This window comes from Staurois parvus, unplaced genomic scaffold (genome assembly GCF_062004578.1).
Source record: "Staurois parvus isolate SC_StPar_1 unplaced genomic scaffold, SC_StPar_1.0 ptg000195l, whole genome shotgun sequence".
Taxonomy (NCBI): domain Eukaryota; kingdom Metazoa; phylum Chordata; class Amphibia; order Anura; family Ranidae; genus Staurois; species Staurois parvus.
In genome coordinates, this window is record NW_028317991.1 from 8,363,808 (window position 1) to 8,386,039 (window position 22,232).

Sequence of the window (22,232 nt, forward strand, 5' to 3'; positions counted from 1 at the left end):
CGTCCTCCCGGGCATGCGCAGTTTGCGCGCCCGCAGGGCCGTGCAGCGGCGCGATCTGTCACTGGCCGTGTACCTCGGACGCGGCCGATGACAGATCTGAGTACCAGCCCCGTTGCCGATACCATGTGACCTGCTGTGGCCAATCACAGCAGGTCACATGACAGTTGTATACAATGGATGGCTTCATGCATGCCATCCATTGTATACTAGTGTGTGTAGCTGTGATTGGTCACAGCGATCACATGCACAAGCTGGGCTAATCACAGCCCAGCTTTGTCATGTGATTAGCTGTGGCCAAATCACAGCTAAGCACAAAAAAAAAAAAGAAAAAAACCCCTGAATGAATCGATGTCATTCAGGTAAATGCTTGCTTATAGCAAAGTAATTCTTTGCTATAAGCAAACTGTGTAAAAAAAAAAATACTGATCACTTCCCCAAAGTAGTACAATGTTACTATGGTAACATTGTACTACTTTGGTCATAGTGAAATATGAAAAAAAAAATCGTAAAAAAGAGAAAAAAAAATTAATAAAAAATTAAAAATAATAAAAAATTAAAAAAAAAAATTATATATTTTTTTTTTCATACTGTCACCAGTCAGTGTCCCTGATCACCGCCATGCCAGTTATATGATGACGCTGTACTGCACTGGTGATAGTATGTGAAAAAACAATAGTGAAAATAATTGAATTTTTTTATTTTCCGAAAAATTATGACAAAAAAAATACAACTTCAAAAAACTCGCCATGCCTCTTATGAAGTACGTCGGACTGTCTACTTTGCAAAAAGGGGTCATTTGGGGATATCTGTACTGTTCTGACATTCTTGGACCTCAAGAAATTAGATTGGCTGTCAGTACTTCAGATTGATCAATATTCAGATCTATACCATAGTTTGTGAACTCTATAACTTTCCTACAAACTAAAAAATACATCCTAATTTGGGTTATTTTCACCAAAGACATGTAGCAGAATACATCTCGGCCTAAATTTATGAACAATTATTTATTTGCAAACGTTTATTACAGAATCAAAGAAAATCGTGGTTTTTTTTCCAAAATTTTCGGCCTTTTTTTTGTTAATTTAGCAAAAAATAAAAACCCCAGTGGTGATTAAATACCACCAAAAGAAAGCTCTAGTTGTGTGAAGAAAATGCTAAAATTTTAGTTTGGGTACAATGTTGTATGACTGCGCAATCGTCATTCAAAGTGTGAGAGCGCTGAAACCTGAAAAATGGCCTGGGCAGGAAGGGGGAAAATTGCCCGGTATGGAAACGGTTAAAGGATAAGTTCACTTTTTAGATCAAAATAATACATGCACATTTTTTTGCATGTAAAAAAATGTGCATTTATTCTTTTTGTTTACAGGAGCCTGTAAAACATTGCACCAGCGATCAGTAGATCGCTGATGCCATGCTGGTCTCCTGCAGACCTGTCAGAATATTTGCTTGCTGTACGGGATGTAGAAGCAGATATTCTGACAGGAAGCTTCAATGAACTACCACAGCACTCCACAGCGCCGGGGTAGTTCATTGAAAACTACAAGCCGATATGACGTCCTCCCAGAACGAGAGAACCGCCTTGCGCCCGTCATTTCCTTATATGGCGGACAGGAGGCGGTTAAAGAGCAGATGCTCTTTTGCCTTCCATCATCCAATCATATGCTAGCAAAAAAGCTGTTTTTTGTTTTCATCTTCCTTGCACGTGATTGAATATTCTTTGGAAAGCAAAGCTTTACCTCATTTATTAAGCTCTGGAGCAACTGTACTTGCAGAGAGCAACTGCAATTTGCAAAGTGCACAGTCTATTTTCCTTTAGTAAATCAACCCCAAAAAGTCCATCGATGATAATCTGGTGCATATGCAGATGTGCTGAAGGGCTCTTCCCACCCTTCAGGTCCCAGCAGACCATTGCGGCACATCTGCACACATGAAGTTTCCTTGCAGACACACCAAGATCTGATATCTCCATAGCTGTTCCGTTTTCACGCATTTCATGCACTGCTGTGCTCGGGGCTCTGCCAGGACCAGAAGCCTTGTGGAACATCTGCGCAAAACTGCATTTGCCTGCCAGTGAAACTTTATCCTGGGATGTGTGACGTGGACTTTCCAGGAGACAACGAGGGGGCGAACATTATTATGATTATTACTATACAGGATTTATATAGTATCAATAGTTTACACAGCACTTTACGATGTAAAGAGGGACAGTACAATTACAATACAGTTCAATACAGAAGGAATAGGAGAGCCCCGCTCATGGAGCTTACAATCTAAGGGGAGAGGGAGGTGGTACAAAGAGTGATAGCTGCAGGGGATGATCTGATGGAGGTGACATAAGCAGGGGCGTATTTACCACAAGGCAAACAAGGCATTTGCCTAGGGCGGCATTTTTCAGGGGGGCAGCGGCATTTTTCAGGGGGGCAGCTCCACCCCCCAAAAAAAGGGTTGGAAAAAATAAAACACGCAGCATGGGGACCAGGTGGAATCTGGGAGAGGCTGCAAGCTTCTTGATGGTGTATGCAGAGCCTGATTCTTGTTTCCAGGGATGTCCGGACCTGTGAAGGTAAGCGTCTTCTCTCTCACGCCGGGGTGGGTGTTGTCAGTGTATGGGGGGCCGTGGTAGTGGAAGGCTCTCTTGGGTGGGGGGAGGGCTGGAGTGTTGTTGGTCAATGTTAGGCTCTCTTCATGGGGAAGGGGGGTGTTGGTCGGTGTCAGGGTCTCTCCGTGGTGGTGGTGGTGGGGGGGGAGATGATTTTTGTATTGCCTAGGGCAGCACAAAACCTAAATACACCACTGGACATAAGCCTAGTACACACGATCAGAAAATCGTATGAAAAATACCACTTTTAAAGTGATTGTACGATAATCTGATCGTTCGCACACAGCTTTCATCCCAAATTGATCGACGGGAGAAGCACGAAAAGCAGATCGTATAATTTTCATTTACAGTACATCAGTACAGTTTTCGTCCAAAAGTATAATACAAATAAATACATTACATCACTTTCAATTTTTGATTTTGTCGTACAAGAATTTTTGTAATTTTAGTAACCTCTTCACATTCAATAAGAGACTAGAATGCAAAAAGTGGACGATCATTCGTCCAATATTGTCATCATGAGTACGGGGCTTAAGATACAGTCCTTAGGTGGAGGTGGGTTAGGCTTCCCTGAATAAGTGAGTTTTCAAAGATTGCATAAAGGCAGACAGGGTGGGGGCTGACTGGACATACTAGGGTAGGGAGTTCCAGAGGATGGCAGAGGTTCTGGAGAAGTCCTGGAGGTGAGCATGGGAAGAGGTAACAAGGGAGCTGAAGAACAGGAGTTCTTGGGAAGAGTGGAACAGACGATTTGGACGATATCTGCGGATGAGGTTGGTGATGTAGTTAGGGGCAGTGTTCTGGATGGCTTTGTACATTGTGATATTTTGAATTTTATACGTCAGGTTAGTGGAAGCCAGTGAAGGGATTGACAGAGATGGGCAGCAGTCGCTGATCGGTTGGTAAGGTGTATAAGTCAATCATTCTCACCTAGGCACAAAAGGTTAAAAACATTTAAAAAAAAAAAAATAATTTTATATATATATATATATATATATATATATAAATAATTGTAGGAGGGGAGAGGAATCAGATGAAAATATGCTGTTTTAGGTCCACTTAAAGATGAGGGTACCAGTTCCAGTGACAACTGTCCAGCTCCATGCACACTAGCACCTAGAAGCATTTTTATTTCTTCTCCTAAAAGCTAAATATTGTTATCCTATGTGTCCATGCACACTACTTTAGGCTATTTGTGTGTTTTGAGTTTCAGAGTCTAGGAGCAGAAAAAAAATTGTTTTTGCATAGTTTTTTTGGAGCATTTTTACAGCAGAGAAAAAAAAAAGCCTAAATGCTCCTAAATACTGCCAACAGATTTTTTTTTTACATGTACTGTAAAAACGTTGATAAAATGCTAACCCTCATAAACGCTTCTAAATGCTACTAAAAAGCACTATGACCAGCGTTTTTTTTTTATTCAGCATTTTTTGAGCTTTAAGGCTCCATGCACACTAGAGATTTTTTTAAGCGGAGTTCCACTCACTCTGTAAAAAAATAAAAGCAGCTACAAAACCTGAAGCTGCTGACTTTTAAAAAACAGCCACTCACCTGTCCCACAATCCCGCATTGCCCCCGCCGCAGCCCATTTCACCGGCCGTCCTGTATTCCAGGAGGCCGGCATCTTCAGTGTGGGCACCCGGCTGTGACAGCTTGCGGCTTCACAGCTGGGTGCCCATTGCGCATGCGCGAGAAGCGCTGCGCTTCCTGAATGGCCCCGTCATCTTCTGGGACCTGTCACCTGTCCCACAAGACTTCGGGGAGGGAGGGTAGGAGGACAACTTCCGCTTCCGATCACCTAGGCGATAGCAGCGGAAGTGGGAGTGGGTACCTGTCAAATTCGAGTACCTGTTCCCCTCCCCACTCCCCAAAGGTGCCAATCCTTAATGGGGAGTGGGGGACCAATCTTTAAAGCAGAATTTACCCTTTTGGGCGGAACGCTGCTTTAGCTGTTATTAGCATTTTTATTTCTGCTCCTAGAAGCTAGTGTTATCCTGTGTCCATGCACACTACTTTAGGCTATTAGCAATTTTTTTAGCTTCAGCATCTAGGAGTAGAAAAAAAATAGTTTTTGTAGAGTTTTTTTCCAGCTGTAAAAAACGCTAAATGCTCCGAAATTTTGCTAAACGCTACTAAAACGCCTTAGTAACAGCTTTTTTCTAGCTTTTTTTTTCTCTGTACATGTACTGTAAAAATGCTAATAAAGTTCTACGCTTCTGAACGCTACTAAAAACGCTATTACCAGCATTTTTATCCAGTGTTTTTTGAGCTTAAAAACACTATTGTTCATTTCCCTATATTTAAAGAGATTTCCTATCACTTCCTTTTGTGCCTATAGGACACAAAATGAAAGGAAATCTCAGTGCAACAGAGAAAAAAAAAAAAGGTTTAAACCATTCCTAATTCCCTTCAAAATGAACAAAAATGTATTTAAATATATAGTATTTTATGGATTTAACCTCCTTAGCGGTATTCCCGAGTGTAGCTCGGGGTAAAATGTCAGTACCAAGAGCGGTAACCCCGAGCTACACTCGGGCTTACCATGCGGCGTTGCTCAGGGAGTCCCTGCAGCACTTACCCTGTCCTTCGCTCCCACGATGTGTCCCCTGCAGCGTCCCCGGCCATCTCCTCCGCCGATGCCGGCATCCGGCTTCCATGTTCTGATCCCTGTGACGTCGAGACGTACGGGCGCCGGAACCAGCGGCAAATTTGAAATTTTTAAATGTCTTTTTTTAAAATGACTATTACATAGTAAAACATTGCTGTTTCAATGCATTTCACATACACTTTGTCCCTACTGCTTTGTCCTGTCCCCTGCCTGCATTTTGACTGTTCTTTCTGCCTGGAAACTTAGAAAAGTCCATGGTGTCCAAAAAGCGTCCCTTTACGTCAAAAGCGGTTTTAGATCAGCTAGAGAACAGCGATAGTAAATCAGAACCACTTGCAGAATTGAGTGATAATGATTCATGGGGAAATTCGTCATCAGACACTGAAAACGATTTTGCGACTTTGCTCAGCGATGTGCGAATTTGCCTCTGTATTTCAAATTTCAGTGTTTTTGGTTTGATTATATTATTGAATTAAATTATATTATTTTTTATGATTATTTATTAAATTATAATTTATGATTTCGTGTTTCAAATTTTATCATACCCGGGATGTTTACTAGACTCTTGTTCGTACAGATTTCAGTGCATTATTCCTAAAAATTACAGCCTACAATAAAAAACTACATATTTCCATGCAAAAAAAATGGTACCGCTTTCAGCACAAAAAATCGGAAATAATCAGACCGCAGAGGAGGTTAAAAAGCAGGTGTTACCTGTACAGGAAAAGGTCTCTGGACAGCCATTTTGTTCCAATGATCTTGAAGATAATTTCGTAGGTCTCCAGGGCTTTCAGGTGGACTCCACTGGGTAGAGCTGGGTGCAGGCATTGTGCCAGCCTCTTGCTGATAATCAGACGCCTTGGCAGTAAGCAGTACTTCAAGTTACTCTGCAGGGCCTTCAAAAAGAAAGAAACTGAAGATGTGAACTTTATTTCATGTCAGCAAAAATGACTCAAGCGCAAAAAGGAGAGCAACAAGTGGTTAAAGAGCAAATGACATGAAGTTCTGCTAACTTCCATCAGTCAGTCGTGTGCAAGCAAAAATCCTGTTTTTTTTGTTTTTGTTTTCTTTAATTGTCCTTGCATGTGATTGGGAATTCTTTGCAAAGCAAAAGTTTACTTCATTCACTAAGCTCTGGAGAAAATTCCCTTGCAAACTGAAAAGAGCATTTGCTTTTATTAAATCAATCCCATAATGCAGAATAAGGCATGGCAAGTCAATATTGGGGAAAGGTGAGTCTCAAGGTTTTTTACCTTCATGCATTCTATGCAAGAGGGTGATAAACCTTCTGTGTGTAGCAGCACCCCCAGCCCCTCTTAACACTTACCTGAGCCCCCTCTTGATCCTGCGATGTCTGTGAGAGCCTTGGTCCTCCGGGGACTCTCACTCCTGATTCAGTGAGGCAGAAGTGGGAGCCATTGGCTCCCACTGCTGTCAATTACAGCCAATGAGGAGATGGAGAGGGCAGGGACAAGCCGCGGCTCTGTGTGTGAATGGACACACAGAGCCGTGGCTTGTTATGGGGGCACCTGACAGGAGGGAGGGGCCAGGAGCAAACTGAGAAGAGGAGGATCTGGGCTGCTCTGTGCAAAACCCCTGCACAGAGCAGGTAAGTATAGACATGTTTGTTATTTTTGAGAAAAAAAAAAAAAAAACCAAGACTTTAGCATCACTTTAAGATGCTGGCGCTGGGGAGCGAGGATGGCCAGTGACATTGGCTGCGGTGAGGACACCGCTGGATCCTGGGACAGGTGTGTAGCTATTTTTTTGTAAACTTCAGCAGCTGCAGTTTTTGTAACTGCTTTTATTTTTTTTTGGTTTGACTGGAGCTACGCTGCAGAAATCACAGAGCAACTACACCCTTTGGGGGAATATAAAATTAATTAATTATTTTGAAAAACAACATGCTGTTTTTTGCAGACTAAAATAAAGAGAAAGCATTATTTTTCACTCCAAGAGGCCTGACCGGGCACATTCTGTGAACAATGTATTTTTTTTATGAATAAGTTAAAGCAAAACCCATTTTTAAAGTAGAACTATAGGCAAAACTTTTTCATTTTGGATAGAGTAAGGGAGAGTTATAACATGTAAGTTTATTTTTGCCATCTGTGTCCCATTGCGGTGATTAACCTTCACTTCCTGTCCCATAGCCAAAACAGGAAGGGACAGGAAATCCATGCAAATTAAAGGAATTCCTTGGGGGCCCCAAGGTCTCCAGAACTAGTGTCCCCAATGGAAGATTTCCCCTCTATTACTTTTCTGGAGACAACCAACATTTGGGGTTTCTTTGACTTTCATTTTCGATGATAATGGTAAACAGGACTAATAGAGAGGGTGAATCTCCCTAACAGGGGCACAGACAGCAATAAAAACTGACAGGGGTTCTAATCCCTCTCCACTCTATCTCAAATTATTAAAAAGATTTGCCTTTAGTTATACTTAAATCTATCTGCAATTGCTTGTACACAGCATTGCTGCGCTGAGTGATCCTTCACTTTTAAGAGCAAAGGAAGGAATTGGAGTGTATCTGGGTGCCAGATCACCTCCAAAAAAATAGGTAATATTTAAGTGCCTAATTATAATAGTCAAAAATTGAAGGGAAAAAAAAATGGGGGAGAGGTTGCAAATGGACTTTAAGGGCACAGAAATTCCAAACACATATTGCTAAAATCATTTGTACTTTATTATGACAATAAGTCATGGAAAAACATCTTGCAGTTTAAAAGATCATAGTTATACTGTCCCCGCAGACAATGTCCCACAGCCCACCATATACAAGCAACACCATAATGATTGAAGACATAGTAACCACCAGATGAATCCCAGGGGGGGTAGGTCATTAAGCTGCAGGAAAATGGTCCATTTGCAACCTCTCCCGGTTTTTTTTCCTTCAATTTTTGACTTCACTTTTAAGAGTCTGTGTCATACGCTGCATTGGTCCTGAAAGTGCTAGTCATTTATTAACCGCCTCCTGCCCGCCATATAGTAATATGATGGACGCAAGGTGGTTCTCTCGTTCTGGGAGGACGTCATATGACGTCGGCATTTCTCTCCTCTCGAGCTGTCACTCTGACAGAGGAGAGCCGGTAATCGGCATTCCGCGGAGGGGACATGTACAATGATCATCAGAGCACTGATGATCAGTGTGCCCTGAAGATCAGTGTAGCCCCAGCAGTGCCACCTGTCAGTGTCCATCAGTGCCAGCTGTCAGTGCTCATCAGTGCCACATGCCAGTGCCCATCAGTGCACATCAATGCCACATATCAGTGCCCATCTCAACTGCCTTTCAGTGCCACCTATCAGTGCTGCCGATCAGTGCCGCCTATCAGTGCACATCAGTGCCGCCTATCAGTGCACATCAGTGCCGCCTATCAGTGCTGCCTTTCAGTGCCCATCAGTGATGCCTGTCAATGCCCATCAGTGCCACCTATCAGTGTCCATCAGTGCAGCCTATCAGTGCCCATCACTGCAGCCTCATTAGCGCACATCAGTGAAGGAGAAAAATCACTTACTTACAAAATTTTATAACAAAAACTAAGAAAAAACGTTTTTTTTTTCAAAATTTTCAGTGGTTTTTGGTTTGTTTAAGAAAAAGTAAAAAACCCAGAGGTGATTAAATACCACCAAAATACAGCTCTATCTGTTACAAAAAAATGATAAAAATTTCATATGGGTACAGTGTTGCATGACCGCGCAATTTTCATTCAAAGTTCGACAGTGCTGAAAGCTGGAAATTGGCCTGGGCAGGAAGGGGGTATAAGTGCCCTGTAGGCTAGCAGTTAATAAAAGTAAAATATCACACGGCGCTGCAAACTATATGATCCACTGACTGGCGCTGTGCATGTGTACAAGTGCCAGCAGATAGATCACACAGAGCCACATAGATGAGTGATCTTTCACTATTATGGCCTCATTCACATAGGCACTGAGGCCCTTACACTGTGAATGGGCCATTTGTTTATGCTTCCCTAGCCAGCATGCGCTCAGGGCAGTGCACTTGTATACCTGTTACATTAGGATGAGCGGCCAGTGTCCTCATAGACTTCACTGGGCTGCCTGCACTCTGCAGCTGCTGGCTAGGGACGCAATAACAAGCAATCACATAATACAAGCCTCAACTCTCATGTAAATGAGGCCTATGAATGAATGGGCAGCGTCAGTTGTTCATTTCTAATAGCTAAAGGTCAGCCAGAGTGTGGCAGGGACTCAGCGCTGGCTGTACCTCTCCCTGCAAGAATGCCCATAATTTGGGCTAAAAGAATGGGGAGGAGCTGCAGCCAACCAAAGATGGGTTTTTAATCCAGAGTGGTGCAACTGATCCAAACAGGACCAAGTGCATATATCATTTGGTCTCCTTCAGGATTAAAGTGAAACAAAAAAAAAACGTGAAGAGGCAGTTTTTTTCAATGCAGGATAGACGTACTATTTCTCTTCAGCATTAAAGCTTCTTATCTGCTTGTCCACACTGTACACTGAGTTGCACAAGCAGTAATTTCGGCATCTGCTCAGATGAATGAACTCCTGCACATGCACAGAGCTGTCGTCATCTTGGCCTGGACAATCAAAACAGCCAAAGATTTACTGTATACCCAGAAGATGACCTGCCAAAGATGTCAGCAGCCGGCGAGGGAGCTCCAGGACACCGCAGTGGAGGTGAGTATAGTACTGCTATAAATGTATACCCTGAAGACGCAACCAGTTGGGGTGGAGCTTTTAGCAGTGACGTCATTTTCGTACAGCGGCATGTTCGGCGGTGTGTACACCAGCTTTACTGTTTCCTGATCTTGATGTAAATACAATACTGTGTAATAAATCTGCACAAATTGCTCTGGTAATGAACTATTGAGCATTTATTTCCTGCACATGTTGGGCTGTTATTTGGCTGGAACCAGAGAGGATAAGCCTACCCAAGGCCGATCAGGGGCAAGATTGTAATGCTTTGGATGTGAGGTGGTTGTTAAAGCAAACGCATGTGACCTCAATAATTTCAGAGATGCATTTTATTTAGTAAGCAGATCATGTGTCCTCTTTTCAGGTGGTGGTGCACTGAAGTTGGAACAAAGAGCTTGTGGTGGATTTGCACAATTTCACCTTACCAGACTCTTATAAATCGATGTTTTGGATATTTATTTATTGCACAAGCACTTTATACAATTTGTTGCACATGGCTTTGGTTTATAAGAAGTTGGTGCAAATAGTCTGAATTTAATCCTCAGATAAAGTTTTGTTATATATTTGCTCCAAGCACTTTATAATGTATACAGTTCATCCAGAAAGTATTAACAGCGCTTAACTTTTGCCACATTTTGTTATGTTACAGCCTTATTCCAAAATGGATTAAATTCATTTTTTCCCTCAACATTCTACAAACAATACCCCATAATGACAACGTGAAAGAAGATCGTTTTGAAATCTTTGCAATTTATTAAAAATAAAAAAACACATTTACATAAGTATTCACAGCCTTTGCCATGACACTCAAAATTGAGCTCTGGTGCATCCAAATCCCACTGATCATCCTTGAGATGTTTCCACAACTTGATTGGAGTCCACCTGTGGGAAATTCAGTTGATTGGACATGATTAGGAAAGGCATAAACCTGTCTATATAAGGTCCCACAGTTAACAGTGCATGTCAGAGCACAAACCAAGCCATGAAGTCGAAGGAATTGTCCGTAGACCTCCGAGACAGGATTGTATCAAGGCACAGATCTGGGGAAGGGTACAGAAAATTTCTGCAGCATTGAAGGTCCCAATGAGCACAGTGGCCTCTATCATCTGTAAATGGAAGAAGTTTGGAACCACCAGGAATCTTGCTAGAGCGGACCACCCGGCCAAAATGAGCAATCGAGGGAGAAGGGCCTTAAGCCAGGGTGGTAACCAAGCACCAAATGGTCACTCTTAAATTGCTCCAGCGTTTCTCTGTGGAGACAACCTTCCAGAAGAACAATCATCTCTGCAGCACTCCACCAATCAGGCCTGTATGGTAGAGTGGCCAGATGGAAGCCACTCCTCCGTAAAAAGCAAATGGCAGCCTGCCTGGAGTTTGCCAAAAGGCACCTGAGGGACTCTCAGAGCATGAGAAACAAAACTCTCTGGTCTAAGGAAACAAAGATTGAACACTTTGGCCTGAATGCCAAGTGTCATGTCTGGAGGAAACCAGGCACCGCTCACCACCTGACCAATACCATCCCTACAGTGAAGCATGGTGGTGGCAGCATCATGCTGTGGGGATGTTGTTCAGTGGCAGGAACTGGGAGACTAGTCAGGATCGAAGGAAAGATGAATGCAGCAATGTACAGAGACATCCTTGATGAAAACCTGTTCCACAGTGTTCTGGACCTTAGAATGGGGCGAAGGTTAATCTTTCAACAGGACAACGACCCTAAGCACACATAACAAAGGAGTGGCTACAGGCCAACTCTGTGAATGTCCTGGGAGTGGTCCAGCTAGAGCCCAGAATTGAACCAGATGGAACATCTCTGGAGAGACCTGCAAATGGCAGTGCGCTGACACTCCCATTAAACCTGATGGAGCTCGAGAGGTACTGAAGAAGAATGGAAGAAATTGCCCAAAAATAGGTGTGCCGAGCTTGTAGCATCATACTCCAAACAACTTGAGGCTGTAATTGGTGCTAAAGGGGCTTCAACAAAGTATTGAGCAAAGGCTGTGAATACTTATGTATACGTGTTTTTTTTTCATTTGTTATTTTTAATAAATTGCAAAGATTTCAAAACAAACTTCTTTCACGTTGTCATTATGGGGTATTATTTGTAGAATTTTGAGGAAAAAAATTAATTTAATCCATATTGGAATAAGGCTGTAACATAACAAAATGTGGCAAAAGTTAAGCGCTGTGAATACTTTCGAGATGCACTGTATATATTATTTTTTGTGAAATGTTGCATTTCTGCACTTTGTATAGAAACAAACATATTGTTTTGTGTTTATAATTTTACACAACAATTTGGCCTAATTAAAGGGATAGTGATCCCAGACTTTGTGTGTGTGTGTGTGTATATGTATATATATATATATATATATATATATATATATATACACACACACACACACATACCGTATATACGAGGTAGTATCAAAACGTTTTGAGACTAGTTTTGTAACACGCCAACAGATGGCAGCACGAGGCTGCACGCACAGTCACAGGGAGCACATACCTTCATAATCAGTGTGCCAAAAGACATCATCCTGTATACATCAGGAGCTGTGCAACTGGTGCTATTCTAACCACATGTATTACCACGTCTGCTATTCCATCATGGACAGCAAATTAGAACAAAAAGCAAATGCAAATTTTTTAGGAAACTTTGCCTTGAATTGGCAAATACTGCATTTAATTATCTGGATCTAAAATGGCATGTGCACCCAATTGGATACAGCTTCTGTTGAGCCTTTCCTGGGCCTTGTTTGTTCAGATCCTCAGGAGCAAAGAAGAGTGTTACAACATTGTACTATACAGAAGTGTTGGGTTCGCTCATCCAGTTTTCAGCGTGTGACACTCAGTTCCATCGTGTCCATGTAATGTAAACAGGTCATCCAGAACACACGCAGTGCATGCACTGATCAGCACTGACACACAAAACAGGTGGATGAGACCTATGAATCAACTCTAAAACAGGTTCCAGTTTACAGAAAAACCCTTTCATCTTAGTAAGCTTTATTTCCTATTTTCTTTGAAAACCCCAGCCTGGATCATTATCTACATTCACAGGAGCTGTAATAACAGATCTCACAGTGGAAGAACCTGCTTCTGTTTTTGTGCAAATCACAAATATTCCGGAATTGGGGGAGGAGGGGAGCAGTGGACGTATTTAAAGGAACTGTCCTCGTGTGACCATATTTGGCACATTATCAGCCAAAATGATGTGAGAGAGTGCCAAAATTATGGTGATGTCTTGGTGTCGCAATGATTTAGTACATGTACACAATGCACATCATCGAGCATATGTTATGCACACCTTAATGCGCGCCTGCTGGTGTAAATGAGCCCTAAGAAAAAATTTCCCATCATTCCTTGCTAGAAACAGCTTACCTTCAGCAGATTCTAAACAAAGACCACTTTGCATCAGGCTGAGAATTCTATACTTGGCAAACAAGCCGCAGTCCATTAAAATTCCTGAATTTCTCACAGTGCCTCTAAATGACACAGAGAAGTGCAATAATCGATCGGACAAACTTAGGGACGCAAATCTCCCTTCCACCTTCAGACTTTGATAAGCACATATTTTATGGTGACATGTCAGACATGGCTGACCTCAGCAGAACCTCGGGCCAGGAACATCTGTCAGAGCAGTCTAATCAACATCTAATTATCCATCTACTGTTGTTACAACAGTCTGATGTATTCTAAGTTTGTTTATTCTAAGAATAGGATCACTGCTTCAAGGAAAACTATAATCGTTTTGGGTCAACGTTAATATTTTTAACATAACATTTTGAAATTATTTTTATATCTTTTCTACTAAATCATTAAAGCAGATCTTAATGTGTTACTAAACCCAGGACCCTGCATTCACTATATCTGGTCTCCCTGGACCCTGCATTCACTATATCTGGTCTCCCCAGACCCTGCATTCACTATATTTGGTCTCCCTGGACCCTGCATTCACTATATCTGGTCTCCCCGCACTCTGCATCCACTATATCTGGTCTCCCCGGACCCTGCATTCACTACATCTGGTCTCCCCGGACCCTGCATTCACTATATCTGGTCTCCCCGGACCCTGCATTCACTACATCTGGTCTCCCCGGACCCTGCATTCACTACATCTGGTCTTCTCGGACCCTGCATTCACTACATCTGGTCTTCTCGGACCCTGCATTTACTACATCTGGTCTCCCCGGACCCTGCATTCACTACATCTGGTCTTCTCGGACCCTGCATTCACTACATCTGGTCTCCCAGGACCCTGCATTCACTATATCTGGTCTCCCCGCACTCTGCATCCACTATATCTGGTCTCCCCGCACTCTGCATTCACTACATCTGGTCTTCTCGGACCCTGCATTCACTACATCTGGTCTCCCAGGACCCTGCATTCACTACATCTGGTCTCCCAGGACCCTGCATTCACTATATCTGGTCTCCCAGGACCCTGCATTCACTATATCTGGTCTCCCAGGACCCTGCATTCACTATATCTGGTCTCCCAGGACCCTGCATTCACTACATCTGGTCTCCCCGGACCCCGCATTCACTATATCTGGTCTCCCCGGACCCTGCATTCACTACATCTGGTCTCCCAGGACCCTGCATTCACTACATCTGGTCACCCGCAATACACACAACATGGAAATGCAATTATTTTAGTAAATATAAACTGATAAATATCTTTTCTCATCAGCAGTTAGAGCAGTCTTGTCAATGTCCAGCAGGGGACTCCTTAAACCTTGTAGAAGGAGTTTTCATTCTCCTCCGACTGACGTATGAGGTTGTTTAATCCCTGACCCTCTGTCTGAACAGTGCTGATTGGCCCTGTGCTGATCACATGCACCCTTCCAAAGAAAAAAAACTCTCTAGCAATATACACTAAACTGAGCATGTGCAGAGTGTGGCAGGCGCAGCACCCTTTGGTGCCTAGTGCAATTGCTGTTTCTTTGTTTGATTAGACTGACTTTACTCTGTAATTCCTCCAATGCCGCTCTATGGATGCAGTAGGTTTAAAGAGCACACCAAATACTTTAGTTAACTTCTTTAATAACTTCAATCTTCTTCATATAACTGCTTACAATGGCTTGTTTCATTTATCATACAGTAGCTTGTTTCTTTCATATTACAGTGGTTTGATTTGATAGCTTATCTCGATAGGTGCAATAGATTTGATAAATTCGTTCTGTATATTTCGATAGATTGATAAATTCACTTGGATTTATAAATTCGTTAGATTACTCTACAGTGACTTGATTCGTAAGTTCGGTGGAACTACAAGTAAACACATACAACAGTTTTACATACAGATCTACCTGCATTACTAAACAACAGAGGAACACACAAGTGCATTAAATACCTATTTGGCCTTCTCTGCTTCCATAAAGCTTTTCTGATTGGAACTGTCTGTTTCCTCCTCTGTCTGGTGAGCATGTGTCTCTAGAAAATCCTAGCAGGGAGTTTAACACAGGCATAAATGTGAAACTGGGATTGGTTAAGGCTCTGTACAGTGTGAGGCTGTCTGTGATTGGCTCACCTTTAACTAACTCTTAAAGGCATATTTTCCTTTTCTGCTTCTGCTAACACAATGAATATAGAAATGTCATATAACAATCAAAGACATAAATCACAGCAATGATTCTGCTTTTGGCTTTAACATATGCACATATATACTGTACTGAGGTTATTGGCAGGTTTGCTATACACATATATGTGAACCATATTAGCAACCTAGGACTGGTCTTAGCTGGCCAGCTACACAGAGTGCCTCCTAGAGTGCTGTACTATCAGCAGATGGATTGGGGACAGTAGAAGAAGGGGTGGATCAGAGAAGACAGGATCAAACATCCTTTTTCCACAATGCAGAGGATTAGTACCTTAGATTCCACATTGAGTATAACAAGCATGCTTTACTGCATATAACTGAGTAATTTTACTGATGTGGGTTTAATAACACTTTAAAGTGGTTGTAAACCCTTACATACACCCAATGAAGTGACTGGCCTCAGGAGATACACAGAGATGAAACAAATCCTACATAAGTTGTGCCTGTTTAGCTGAAGTCCTCTGTCCTCTACTTCCATTCAAAGTGCAGAATTTACACAGGATCTCAAAGCTCTGAAAAGCAGGGGGCGGGGATCTGAAGTTACACTAAGTAATCTCTGAGCGCTAATTGGAGGGAAGGGCCACAGCCCCCTTCATGCAGCACACAGAACAGAGCTGAGGTTGTGCCCTTCCTATCACTATTTTGCTCTTGGTGTCAGGAAAACTCCTTAGAAGTGATTCATGCTGACAGCAGAAGAAGGAGACAGCAGACAGAAATGACTCTGGATTGAGACAAGTACACACTATAGAGGGATATGCTTTGTTCATATTTCATGTCTGAGGTTTATTTTTTTTTATTTTTACACTTAACCTCCAATCCCCTTGGCTACCTGAAACCTCTAGGTCATATATCCAACAAAGTATCAGCCTCAACACAGCGTCCAGAAGAGGGTGAAAGTGGCTTTGTGTCATCATGGGAGCCAGTTGCCTAAACCAGGAAGAAATAGCCAGCTCCTGATAACATCAAAAAGGAAGATGGTGGTGCAGGACCCAGGGCGCAGGAACGGATTAGCAAATTACAGCATGACAACCCTGGTTCTACTAGGTGTGAGAGCATGTTTTGAGTACATGGCAAGAGGGGGAAGAAAAAAAATGGACAGAAGGAGCGATGTTCTTTATTGTATTAAAAAAAAAAAAAGAATCCAGAGTATTCAGAAAATGAGTGGTGTAAGGTAGTTTTGGAAGTTTTCTAACCCAGTTGTGTGTTCTGACACATTTATATGTCTATATTACATGAGCAAGAGAAAATCAGTTGTTTGCAAGAGGACTTGTTCGCACCAAAGCATAAAATACAACTGGGGAGTGAGGAACGGATCTCCAGCTGCGGCTATTGTATTTTAATACCCTGATTGGATGCAACTGCCGTTCTGAAAAAAAATTTCCAATAAGCTCATTAAAAAAAAGTTGATTGAATGATCGACTTTTGTTGAGCAAAGTGGGGCTGGTAAGGTGACCCACCGAGCAAATTCTGGAGGAGCTGGATGAAATGAGTGTGACCAGCTTTGCATTTGATATGTTTCCGCTTCCATAATTGCGGTACTGTATTATTTGCAGATTAGTCACCATAGATAGGGAAGATTAGCTATGACTCTTCTGAACTGCTTAACAGCTATTGAGATAAGATAGCAACCACACAGGGAGGGCCTTGTTTTCAAATAATCAGCTGACTCCTGGGATTGCACTATGCAATGCAACAGAAGCAAAGTGCTTAGGAGTGCAAAGCAGGAATCAGAACCTGTTTATGTAATGAGTGAACACAGCAGCCCCCAGGTACATATACAACTAAATACTATACTTGAGCCCCGTACACGATGAGAATATCAGACCAATGATCATCCATTTTTTTTTTGTTTCTTTTGCATGCCAGTCTCATCAAAAGTGAAGAGGTTACTAAAGTTACGGAAATTTGTGCACGACAGAATAACAATTCGGAAGTAATGTATTGTGTTTGTATTGTATTTTCGGACTAAGGGTTCATGTACACTGCAGCTGATGAACTGACGTTCAGGAGCTTTTCTGCATTTTTTTCAGCAGCCCCTGAACTCTCCCTAATGTGTCCATGTACACTATGTCGTTTACAGGCAGTTGAGTTTACAGTCGTTTTTTTGAACACACCAAACTTGCGTTCAGGAGTAGATTTTATCAGCATTTCAAACGCCAACCGCTTGGAACCGCGTTTGCGTTTAGAAGCATTTTTTTAACTGTTCCATGTCCAGATGCTGTCCAGAGCCTTTTTTCATCATCAGAAATGCATGCAAAGCGTTTTCCATGTATTCAAATGGACCCGGTACACCAGCGCAGTCAGTTCCAGGTTTCGCGTGAAGGAACAAATGGTAGAACGTGCCGCATTATGCTCATGATGAGATCCATAGTGAATACAACCAGAAAAGACAGGTCCTCTCAACACATTTTGCTCTCTCTGCTTCTGCTCTCTCTATTCCTCTCAAAATGTCTCAAATAGTTAATTTTTTACTATTTTTCAGTGCATTCTGGGAATTTGGGAAGGTCTCCTGAGGTTATCTTTAAAAAACACTTCTAAACGCAAACGTGGATAAACGCTCAGAAACACGGTATGCAAACATGGCTAAACAGACATTTTTTAACCTACATTTTCCAGCAGTCAGTTTCCATTGTTCAGAAAAGTTTTCCAAACGCACCGTGTACATGGAGCCTAAAACTGTACTGATTAAACGAAAATTGTACCATCTGGTATTGTACAAGAAAAATTTTCGTGCTGGTCACTATGAATAATTTCGGATGAAAGCTGTGTACTAATGATCACATTGTCATAAGTGATTTTTTTTTTGTGTACTAGGCTTGAGGCTGGATTCATACTTGAGCGATTTGTAGCTTGTAGCTCGAAGCTCAAAAAAACTTGAGGAGAACAAATCAATTATTCTCAGTGGAGAAGGTTTCACATCTCCACTCCAAGTCGCCTGTAGCCAAATGCCCAAAGCTCAAACAAGTTCTGGAGATTTTTTTGTCACTCAATTCAGGCAGGTTTTTGCGGTTTTGAGCATTTTTAATCCCATAGAAATGAATGGAAACACGATTTGCGTGGTTTTGCGCTATTTTCTGCTCAAATTAAAAAATATTATTATTATTACTTATATTATTGACAATCTAACTCTAACTATATAAATAAATAATACAATACATCAAATATTAACACCACTCTACCCTACTCTAACAAAAAAATAAAAAATAAAAGCTGATAGGAAAGCTAAAGAAGCTGAAAAGCATAGCAACAAATGATGCAACAGATGATATTTTTTTCTATTGGCTAATAAAAAAACACCTGAAAAATGCTATATGAAAACACACAAAAATTGCGCACAAAAATGCATAAAATCGCTCAAAGTGTGAATTCAGCCTGAAGAACAGGCTTTTCAAAACAGTAGCACACAATGATAAGCTTTACAACAAGATTCATTCTTTTATATGTACTATATCTGCAAAGCACTGAAAAAACCATACATTACTTTCAAACTACCCCATCTTCCCTAAAACTAATGCCGACCTAATGTCACAGTTTAAATTTATATTTTTTAAAAATTAACTTTTTGTACCAGTTCAAATTCAATAGTTGTCCCTTTTTTTTAAATACAATTTTAATCTGCTCATGGGTCTCCTGTCTTATTACCCTTCAGAGTGTAAACCACATGTTTATGTTCTCTTATTTTTTATTTTTGTTCTCTTAATCCCTCTTTCCTCTTCCCAACACCTCCCCTTTGCTGTCCATCCGTTCTCTATTGCAAAATGAAAATTGGTCAGCTTCTCAGAAATTTCACATCATGATTGTCACATGATGATTCCTTTTGATAACCATGTCTAGCACAAGTGTTGGATTTGTCAGCATACCTTTTTTTGACCTACAGTTGTGCTCAAAAGTTTGCATACCCTGGCAGAAATTGTGAAATATTGATATTGAAAATCTGACTGATCATGCCACAAAATGCTCTTTTATTGAAGGATGATGATCATATGAAGCCATTTATTATCAAATAGTTGTTTGGCTCCTTTTTAAATTATAACAGAAATCACCCAAAATGTCCCGGTTCAAAAGTTTACATACCCTGAAATGTTTGGCCTTGGTACAGACACACAAGGTGACACACACGGGTTATAATGCCAATTAGAGGTTAATGTCCCACATCTGTGGCTTTTTAAATTGCAATTAATGTCCTTGTATAAATAGTCAATGAGTTTGTTAGCTCTTACATGGAAGCACTGACTAGGCTAGATACTGAGCCATGGGGATCAGAAAAGAACTCTCAAAAGTCCTGCGTAACAAAGTAGTGTAACTTCCTAAAGAACTTTCTCACTACACTCCACTGAAACTGCTCTACTAAAACTCACTAATGATCTACTAACTGGTAAAACCAATGGCCACTACTCCGTAGTCTTACTACTTGACCTCTCTGAGGCTTTTGATACTGTTGACCATCCCCTCCTCCTCAAAAAACTCCACTCTCTTGGCCTCAGAGACTCTGCTATCTCCTGGTTCTCCTCCTACCTATTGCAGCGCTCCTTCAGTGTTACCTATAACGCTGCCTCCTCCTCTTCACTCCCTCTTTCTGTAAGGGTCCCTCAAGGTTCTGTCCTTGGACCCCTTCTCTTCTCAATCTACACCTCCTCCCTTGGTCACTTGATAAACTCTCATGGCTTTAAGTACCATCTCTATGCCGACAACACACAAATCTATCTTTCTACTCCTCACCTCACCCCTTCAGTCTCCTCTCGCATTACTAACCTACTAAGTGACATATCGGCATGGATGTCACTCCACTTCCTCAAACTTAATCTCTCCAAAACTTAGCTCTTAGTATTCCCCCCAGCCCGTGCCCCTCCCCTGACTTCTCCATCAAGATCAATAACACAATCATCAGTCCCTCACCTCATGCCAGGGTACTAGGTGTAATCCTAGACTCCTATCTGTCCTTTCACCCCCAAATCCAATCACTGTCCAAATCTTGTAGACTTCACCTCCGCAACATCTCCAAGATATGCCCGTTCCTAACCTCTGAAACCACTAAGCAACTTATTCACTCCCTGGTTATATGTCGCCTTGACTATTGTAACTCCCTCCTCATTGGCCTACCTCACCGCAGGCTATGCCCTCTTCAGTCTATCATGAATGCTGCTGCCAGACTCATCCACCTTACTAACTGAACGGTATCTGCCACCCCTCTCTGCCAATCCCTCCACTGGCTTCCCGTTGCCCAACAGATAAAATTCAAAACATTAACAATAACACATAAAGCCATTTATAACTCTGCCCCAAATTACATCACCGATCTTGTCTCTAAATATCACCCAAACCGTACTCTCCGCTCCTTGCAAGAACTCCTACTCTCTAGCTCCCTTGTCTCCTCCTCCCATGCTCGTCTCCAGGACTTCTCCAGAGCCTCCCCCATCCTCTAGAACTCTCTACCCCAATTTATCAGACTATCGCCTACTCTGCTCACTTTTAGGTGATCTCTGAAAACCTATCTCTTCAGGGAAGCCTATCCTGCCCTCAGCTAATACTGGAATCTTCCACTTTTCCAACCAGTCCATCCCCCACAGTTACTACCTTTTGTATCACTAGCCCCTCCCTCCTAGATTGTAAGCTCCAAGGAGCAGGGCCCTCACATCCCTCTTGTATTGAACTGTATTGTTGCTGTATTGTCTCCCATTATATTGTAAAGCGCTGAGCAAACTGTTGGCGCTATATAAATCCTGTGTAATAATAATAATAATAAAGATGGAAAAGGGCATAAAAAGATGTCCAAAGCCTTGAATATGCCAATCAGTACTGTTAAATCACCTATTAAGAAGTGGAAAGTTCGGGATCTCTTGATAACAAGCCAAGGTCAGGTAGACCAAGAAAGATTGCAGCCATAACTGCCAGAATTGTTCGGGACACAAAGGGAAACCCATAGGTAACCACAAGAAAAATACAGGCTGCTCTGGAAAAAGACAGTGTGGTTGTTTTGAAGGAGCACAATATGATGACACTTGAACAAAAATGAGCTGCATGGTCGAGGTGCCAGAAAGAAGACTTTACTGCATCAATGACACAAAAAAGGCCCGGTTAGGCATATCAAGGTGTTGTCAGGCATATTGTAACTGGGCTTTTTTGTGGCATTGGTGCAGTAAAAGTTTCTTTCTGGCACCTCGACCAAACAGCTCATTTTTGTTCAAGTATCACCGTATTGTACTCCTTAAAAACAACCACACCATCTTTTTCCAGAGCAGCCTGTATTTCTTTTCTTCTGTGGGGTTTTCTTTGAATCCCGGACAATTCTTCTGCCAGTTATGGCTGCAATCTTTCTTGGTCTACCTGACCTTGGCTTGGTATCAAGAGATCCCCAAACGGGATAATAGATGATTTAACAGTACTGATTGGCATATTCAAGGCTTTGGACATCTTTTTATGTCCTTTTCCATCTTTAGAAAGTTCCATTACCTTGTTACGCAGGACTTTTGACAGTTCTTTTCTGATCCCCATGGCTCAGTATCTAGTCTAGTCAGTGCTTCCATGTAAGAGCTAACAAACTCATTGTCTATTTATACACTGACACTAATTGCAATTTAAAAAGCCTCAGATGTGGGACATTAACCTCTAATTGGCATTATAACCCATGTGTCACCTTGTGTGTCTGTACCAAGGCCAAACATTCCAGGGTATGTAAACTTTTGTACCAGGCCATTTGGGTGATTTCTGTTATCATTATGATTTAAAAAGGAGCCAAACAACTATTTAATAAATGG

The 22,232-nt window shown here is 41.8% G+C and overlaps 1 protein-coding gene across 1 annotated transcript in view; it reads right to left on the reverse strand.

Moving 5' to 3' along the window:
• DOP1B (DOP1 leucine zipper like protein B) overlaps positions 1–22,232 on the reverse strand; it is a 227,720-nt gene that overhangs the window by 111,860 nt on the left and 93,628 nt on the right. The window contains exon 3 of the mRNA XM_089677928.1: positions 5,919–6,100. Within this exon, the coding sequence (XP_089534054.1) occupies positions 5,919–6,100 (182 nt within the window). The remainder of the gene's footprint in view (positions 1–5,918; positions 6,101–22,232) is intronic.